Source organism: Pelodiscus sinensis, chromosome 5 (genome assembly GCF_052426305.1).
Source record: "Pelodiscus sinensis isolate ZL-2025 chromosome 5, ASM5242630v1, whole genome shotgun sequence".
Classification (NCBI taxonomy): Eukaryota; Metazoa; Chordata; order Testudines; family Trionychidae; genus Pelodiscus; species Pelodiscus sinensis.
In genome coordinates, this window is record NC_143056.1 from 67,229,681 (window position 1) to 67,238,008 (window position 8,328).

The following is an 8,328-nucleotide window of genomic DNA, read 5'->3' on the forward strand; positions in this document are numbered from 1 at the left end:
CTGTTCATGTTCTTGGCACAGCCTGAGAGCGATAATACCAGATGCCTTGTCCATCCCTTTTTCCTTGAATATGTAATTTTGTCCCCTTATTTTTCCACTGACTCTTCCTGCTTCTTCAAGTTTGACCCATTCCCACCATCAGTACTATTAATAAAAATGCTGGCTCCTGCATTCTTGCTCTTAAACATGGACTTCAACTTTGAATCTCTTAGCCTCCCATTTGTGCATTCTCACTTTTGTAATTTGTACAAAGTATGAAGCTGGAGATGAATATTTGGCAGTTCAATTAGAAAAAGACTCCCAGTTCTTTTGTGAAAGCATATAAAAGAAATTGGGTAGATGGCTAAAATAGAAATGACCATCTTTGTTTTCCAAAACCTTCAGGGGGCCACAGATCAACAGCAAGTCATGTAGGCACCGAAGAAAGCATAGTTTTAACCATTCACGACTGTAACCACAGGATCTGTGGCAATGCTGCTAACCCAACCACAGCATGCTTGCCTTCCCATGGGCCCCTACTTTGGGTATGAAGCCCTGGAGCCAGGAGGACAGTGCTGGCACCACCTCAGGTGGTGTCTCTGCCCGAGACTCTTCATTGAAAGACATCAGAAAGTCTCTACAGTGGAAGTGGAGATCTGTTAATTGTGAGACTTGCAATACTTTCCCCATTCATGCAGGATCCAGTCACTTTTACAGGTGCCCCAATCTATGCCATCTTGTGATCCAACTCTCTGACTCTTTCCTCATCTGAGATAATTAGGAAAATCAAACTAACAGTTTCTTGTTCTGTTTTGTTTTGTTCAGAATTGCAACAAGTGTGGCACATCCTTTAAAGAGAATGATACTAAACATCACTGCCGGGCCTGCGGGGAGGGTTTCTGTGATGGCTGCTCTTCCAAGACCCGCCCCGTCCCAGAGCGGGGCTGGGGTCCGGCACCAGTGAGAGTGTGTGACGACTGCTATGATAGCAGGGGCATCCAGTTAGGTAATCCTGACCTGACTCTGCTAATTCTTGGAATATAGGGAAATTCTCCACCTTCCTGTTAGCATGAAACATATATTGTGTCTGAAATCTTCTCACTGACTTCTTTCTATTGAAAGCCCCATTTCAGGATAGTTTGTGAAGCTGGCCCATATACTGATCCAACCTGCCAACTGATGTCCTCATAAGGGGTATAGATATACATCACCTCAGAGCATGATTTGAAGTCATGTTGTGAATACTTCTGTGGGGGAGGGGAAGCAGATGAACTCAGAGCAACCTTTTTTTCTATTGCAAATACCATTCATAGGAAATGAGTGAAAAATCTGATCCCTTGAAGGAATTATTTCTAAATTGGACTTTATCCCAATATCGCAGAAGGCAACAACATCTCCTGCTGGTGGGGAGACAGCATCCCTCTGCACTGGTCTTAGCAGACTGTGTCTTGTCCCATGTGGCTGGAGGAAAAGTGTAATAGTGAAAGTCATACAAATTTCCTAAGGGAAGGCAGGGTGGGTGTGAAATAAAGGCTGAGTGGTGGTGGTTGGCTGCGCTGGGATGCCAGAGAGCCCCAGACCTACATTATGGGTGCTGCAAATAAGCAAGGTATCTTGGCTTAACATTAGCTTCTCTGATCATATGAATTAACTGAGAGTTGGCAGGAATTGTGCCTTGGTTTTGAGCTGTAATTCTTCTGTCTTGCAGATGTGCCTGAGGCACAGACAGAGGAGGAAGGTGGGACGCTGATTGCCAGGAAGGTCGGCGAGGCTGTGCAGAACACTCTTGGAGCTGTGGTGACTGCCATAGATATCCCACTAGGTGAGCGCTCTTTGCTTCCAATTGGTTTTCAGTCTGGGAACATTTTGGTCACATATGTCAGAGCTGTTCATTACACTTCAGTGCTTGAAATGAGCTGGCATGGCACAGTGACACTTCTTATCCCCAATATGGGTAAAGGGTCCCCCTTCTGCTCCTGAGCCTTAGGGCCTGCCAAGCTCTCTCCTTGTTTCCTCTCTATTCTCTTAGCAATGCAGCATTGCAGATCCTTGAGTTCTGAGTATCACTTCTTCTTGATACGCCAGTAGATTTACTACAGTGGTCTGCCGGACTGAGTTTCCTAGGCTGTATTTAAAAAAACATAGAATCATAGAATACTAAAACTGGAAGGGACCTTGAGACGTCATCAAGTCCAGTCCCCAGCTCTCACGGCAGGACCAAGCACTGTCTAGATCATCTCTGACAGATGTCTATCCAACCTGCTCTTTAATCTCTCCAGTGATGGAGATTCCACAACCTCCCTAGGCAATTTATTCCAGCGTTTAACCACCCTGACAGTAAGGAAGTTTTTCCTAATGTTCAACCTAAACCTCCCTTGCTTCAATTTAAGCCCATTGCTTCTTGTCCTATCATCAGAGGCAAAGGAGAACAATTTTTCTCCCTCCTCCTTGTAACATCCTTTTAGATACTTGACAACCATGATCATGTCCCCTCTCAGTCTTCTCTTTTCTAAAGTAAGCAAGCCCAGTCCTTTCAGTCTTCCCTCAGAGCTCATGTTTTCTAGACCTTTAATCATTTTTGTTGCTCTTCTCTGGACCTTCTCTAATTTCTCCACATCTTTCTTGAAATGTGGTACCCAGAATGGTACACAATATTCTGAAGCCTAATTAGTGCAGAGTAGAGTGGAAAAATGACTTCTCGTGTCTTGCTCACAACACACCTGTTAATGCATCTCAGAATCATGTTTGCCTTTTGTGCAACAGTGTCACACTGTTGACTCATATTTAGCTTATGGTCCACTATGTCCCCATGATCCTTTTCTGCAGTACTCCTTCCTAGACAGTCGCTTCCCATTCTGTATGTGAGACATGGATTGCTCTTTCCTAAATGAAGTACTTTGCATTTGTCCTTATTAAACTTCATCCTATTTACCTCAGACCATTTCACCAGTTTGTCCAGATCATTTTGAATTATGACCCTATCCTCCAAAGCAGTTGCAACCCCTCCCACCTTGGTATCATTTGGAAACTTAATAAGTGTACTCTCTATGCCAGTATCTAAATTATTGATGAAGATATTGAACAGAACCAGTTTCAAAATAGACCCCTGCAGAACCCACTTGTTATGCCCTTCCAGCATGACTGTGAACCATTAATAATTATGCTATGATGGTTATCAGGCCAGTTATGCACCCTCCCCCACTTATAGTAACCCCATCTTGGTTGTATTTCCCTAGTTTATTGATAATAAGGTCACACGAGCCCGTGTCAAATGCTTTATTAAAGTCTAGGTATACAATGTGCACCACTTCTCCCTTTTCCACAAAACTTGTTATCCTATCAAAGAAAGCTGTCAGATTGGTTTGACATGATTTGTTCTTTACAAATCCATGCTGGCTGTTACCTATCACCTTATTATCTTCCAGATGTTTTCTGATGAATTCCTTAATTACTTGCTCCATTATCTTCCCTGGCACAGAAGTTAAACTGACTGATCTGTAGTTTCCTGGGTTGTTCTTATTTATATAGATGGGCACTATATTTGCCCTTGTATAGTCTTCTGGAATCTCTCCCAACTTCCATGACTTTTCAAAGATGATAGCTAAAGGCTCAGATACTGCCTCTATCAGCTCCTTGAGTATTCTAGGATGCATTTCATCAGGCCCTGATGACTTGAAGACAGATAACTTTTCTAAGTAAAAGAATGCACCATGGCCAACTATGATGTATTCGGTCAGGTTTTTCAGAGGCTCTGAATGTCTGCAGCTCCAGTTAATATAATTTGGCGCTATGGGTGCTCAGCATTTTTGCAAATCAGGACCAAGACATTTAAACATCCAGTAAATGGGCCTTAATGCAGAACTTAGTACAGTGACAGCATGCTGGTTCTTAGTGCTCTGGGTACCAGCCCATGTGCTTCAGCCATGTGGTTTAAATGGTTTAAATTCCATAGCTGAATTGCTGTTTGTCTTGGTGGCCAACCCCTCACAGGAGGTAGACAGCAGTAAAGTGTGATGAATTGCATCAACCACTGAACAAATCTTCTCTCCATTGCTCTGTCTGGAATTTAATTAGATTGGCAGGCCTCTTCTTTTCTAATAAAATAGAAGCAAGAATGAAGCTGCCTGGTGTTGTTGTTGCTACTATTGTACACATACCTGAAAAAGTGAGGGATGCATTGTTGTGGCCACCAAGCTGAATCACAATGGAGGGACGACAAGGCAGAGAAAGTAAATGTTCCCTGAATTACTGATGGCAGAAGGAGATGTCTAACTCCACTTACCCTAGATGGTAAAGAATGGCAAAAGATTAGCAAAGTGGGACTGTGCTTTTTTCCAGGCCCAGAATCTCATCTTGGCATAATAGCTTGATTGTGGGATCATTCCAGTAATTCTGGGATAGTCGATCAGTCTGTTCTCTTGTGAAGCCAAGACTAGGGGTTAAGAATAATAGCTGCCTTACTTCTACAATGCAAACTACAAGAAGCCCATGACAGTGGGCTGTATCGCTCCCAGAGATTTATTAGATCTACTTAATTTGGTACACCAGGCTGAATAAGATTTAATGCAGGAATATTCTTGTTTAGGTCACTGGTTCAAACCCTCCCAAGATCAGTAGTGACCAAGTGCCATAAGCCACTGGTCACTATTTGGTGACTGATATGAACTGGAGTTCTGAATCCGGTTACTATTAGACAGGAATCCACATCACATGCCATGAATTGGTATCCTGGGTAGCGCACTCAGCAAAAAGGTCTAGGATTGAGTGAGATTTGGAGACTGACCTGCTTTCTGGCCTCTAGCTTGGTCAGGTCTGAGTGTGGAGGGGAAGCTTGCGCTGCATGTTGAATCTATTGTGTGGATAAATAGAGGAGTTCATTCTCTAGGGCTACCAAACCAACTGTAACTATTTTTTATTAAACAATGGTCTAATGGTGATAAGATACACATTAAAAACAACGCCACTGAATTGCGTAGGGGCAGAATATGAAAAACCTGGAATAGCCTGAACTAGTAGTGGATGTCTGCTACAATGAAGTGTTCTGTGGGTAGATCTTAACAATTTCTATAATGAGCTGTCTGGATAAGGTACAGGTGTGGCTGGTAAATGCTTGGGTCCTTCCCCCTCCTCTTCCTTAAGACAAACAGGAGCTATTCTAATTGCGGTGGTTTTTCCTAATCATTTATAGGGCTCGTGAAAGATGCTGCTAGACCTGCTTACTGGGTGCCGGATCACGAAATCCTGCAGTGCCACAACTGCCAGAAGGAGTTCAACATCAAGCTCTCTAAACACCACTGTCGAGCCTGTGGCCAGGGATTCTGTGATGAATGTTCAAATGAGCGCCGAGCGGTCCCTTCCCGTGGATGGGATCATCCAGTGCGAGTCTGTTTTAATTGCAATAAGAAACCCGGTGATCTTTAACCCCAGCTTCCTGTCCAGATCCTTCACAATTCCTTAGGTTCTCAGGGTTAGAAAATATTTGGTCTCCCTTTCACCTTTTGCAGCCAGAGTGCATGTTTCTGATGTCTGGCCTGCTCTCATGTTCTACTCATCTTAGAATGCTGGGACATGAACTCGAGTGAGTAAACTGGACCTTCATGTTTTAATTGCAAGGTGATTGGGGAAGTGGGAAGCTCGCCTGTAAATGAGCAACCCAAAATCCACTGCATTTTATTCCAGTTTAAATATATCTACATAATCTAGTATATTAAGGATGCAGCTGGCTAGTGAAGTTTTTAATATTTCTAGTTTCAATAAGAGATGCAGCTACTCCCTGCTGTACTGGGTCAAATTCATAGCCACTGCAGTGCCTTCTAATTCTTCTCTTGAAGCATTTTGCTCATCACAAGGTCCTATTGTAAAGGTTTGGACTCTTTGCTGCCAGGAGGGTCCAAGGCTCCTCCCAAGAGCCTTGATTCATGAATTGCATCTGATAATGGAAAGAGTCTTGCCTCTGTACGCTCCACCTCCTGGCACTGAAGTGTTTGTGCAATCCATTTTAATTGCGGTCACAAATGCTAGTCTGGCAGGTCATGCGACTGCAGTGCAGGCAAGTAGAGGAGAACCTAGTACATGGCAGAGACCAAGCTAAAGTTGTTGAAAGGAAAGCAAATGATGTGAAAAATGCTAGGTCATCTGTGGTAACAGCTATTTCCACCTCAACACAAGATCACAAAGTAGGAGGACCTCACACTTTTTGACCACATTACAATGTGCTTGGATTTCTTTCCAGAGGACTATAATGCTTTATGAGCTGTTATTTATGAGACCAAACTAAGAGGCTTGTGACCAGAATGAAGCAGGTGCCAGCTTTCTGGAAGATCACATGATCTGCAGTCTAGTGTTTGCTAGGCTTACTAAAGTTTTATAGGGTCCCCAAATCCATAGTGCCATGGATTATCTTGCAGATGACTGCATAGAAATGGCACAGAATTGACTGTGATCTTTCTTAAAAAACAAAACAAAACAATCACAACTAACCAACCAAGTCTACAGATCAAGCTGGAAAACAGGAATCTCTTCCCAGTTCTTAGTAAGGGGCACTTCCTGGACTTTACCCTTCCATAAAGGTCTTCATTGAACCACTAAAATTATCAGCAATGAGCAAACCACTGAGCTCAACTGATATGCTCCTTTTCTGTGGATTTTGGACAAGAAATAAGAGAACATCATGAACTGAATTTTTCGCTTCTGTAGACGAGGGATGCTCCCATGGAGACTTGTCTCCAGGTGTAGTGGCTGGAGTTTGACATGATACCCTGAAACTGATTAGTCCTACCTGTTAAACGTGCCCTTGTGTAGCTCAATGATTGGCTTCCTATTTTAGGACTATATTATTAAATTAACTGCTATAAAAGACTAGACCTTCTGAACAGGTGTGCTGACTTTGTCCTTGTAACTAATAGTTCTTGCTCTCACACCCAAGAAACCTGTTTGCAAAGAGACTGCACCAGGCAGCTATTCCCAGACTTCATGGCACGCCAAAGCTGAAATGGAATGTGTTGTAGGAAACCTTCCCTGCTGGTTATACTTACCAGAGACAGACTTGCATTTTGTAATTGAAGGCTATCATAAGCCAGCAGTCACTTTGAAGGTGGTGGGGATAGGATGGGTAACGGTCCTGTTTTAGAAAAGACATTTTACAGCATAGTTCTGCACTTTGAGCTGTTTATTTTTAAATAAGTGGTGGAGAATACAATTAAGATTTGTTGTTGGTTTGAAGGCCATGCCCCCTGTGGTCTCCATGCATGTAGCTTTACTAACATGTTTATGCACAAAGAGAAATCAACCATGACATTCCTTCTATAAAGTCTTCACTTCAGTGTCTCAATGCCATTGACTTGTCAGAACTCTGGCCTGCCACAGACAGATGGACTGCCCCAGTCCATTTAAGACAAAGTGCAATATATGAATTTCTAGCACACACATTGCTATGGTATCCGAGTGTCTGTTGGGACATGGAGTCCAGTCCCGACTGACAGCTCTTATGCTTTGGGATGTTTGGACTGTGCTGAGATCCTGTCAGCAAAGCAAGAACACTTTTGTTGTGCTTACCTGAAAGGGGGTTGATGTCAATGCTGCTGGATAATGACCAGGGAGAGAAAGGGGGAAATGGATCTGAGCATCAGTAAAATCAAGAGAAAGGCAACAGGTAACCCTAAATAAAGTAACAGGAAAGGTAAGAAACTCAGCTAAGGCCTGGTCTACACAAGCAAGTTGCTGTGGTTTAACTTACATCACTTTTCAAACAATTTGACCTCCCATATGAACTCTCTTTATTTCAGTTTAAGTGGCTTGTTTCAGTTTTAATTTAAACCTGTCCCTAAACCATTTAACTAATGTGAAATAAACCAATCCTAGAATAAGAATGTCTACATCATGGTTCACATCAATTTAACTAGATCAGTTTAAATTCACATCTTAGGTTATACTGGTGCATCTTCCCAGCGGGTATGTCTACACTACAGCGTTATTTTGAAATATCTTATTTCAAAATAGTTAATTTGAAATAAATTATTTCGAAATAACACGTCTACACACAAAATGCATTTCGAAATAGTGTTTAGCTATTTCGAAATAGTGCATCCACACTGAGCGGACGCTGAATTGCATTTAAGGCCGGCCGGAACCAGGTCCGGCAGAGCATCAGGTCAAGAGTTACTTTGTGTGGCTTCTGCCTGAGGCTGTCTGAAGCCTGTGCTTAAAGGGACCCCCCCGGACGGCCGGTTCTCAGCTTTCCCTGCTTGCTTGCCTACCTCCATGAGGGACAGCAAAACATTTTGTGTCTGTGTGCTCTGGTTGCCCTCACTTGGGACACGACAGCACTCTGCAACATGGAGCCAGAGCTGC

At 43.0% G+C, this 8,328-nt stretch overlaps 1 protein-coding gene across 5 annotated transcripts in view; it reads left to right on the top strand.

Moving 5' to 3' along the window:
• The window catches only part of ZFYVE1 (zinc finger FYVE-type containing 1), a 41,856-nt gene extending 35,009 nt beyond the window's left edge, over window positions 1-6,847 (top strand). For all 5 annotated transcript variants that reach the window (XM_025187489.3, XM_075927275.2, XM_025187491.3 and 2 more), the window contains exons 10-12: window positions 805-985; window positions 1,688-1,801; window positions 5,168-6,847. In XM_025187489.3, coding sequence (XP_025043274.1) covers window positions 805-985; window positions 1,688-1,801; window positions 5,168-5,400 — 528 coding nt within the window. In that variant the 3' untranslated portion in view covers window positions 5,401-6,847. The remainder of the gene's footprint in view (window positions 1-804; window positions 986-1,687; window positions 1,802-5,167) is intronic.
• The last annotated feature ends 1,481 nt before the right edge of the window (window positions 6,848-8,328 follow it).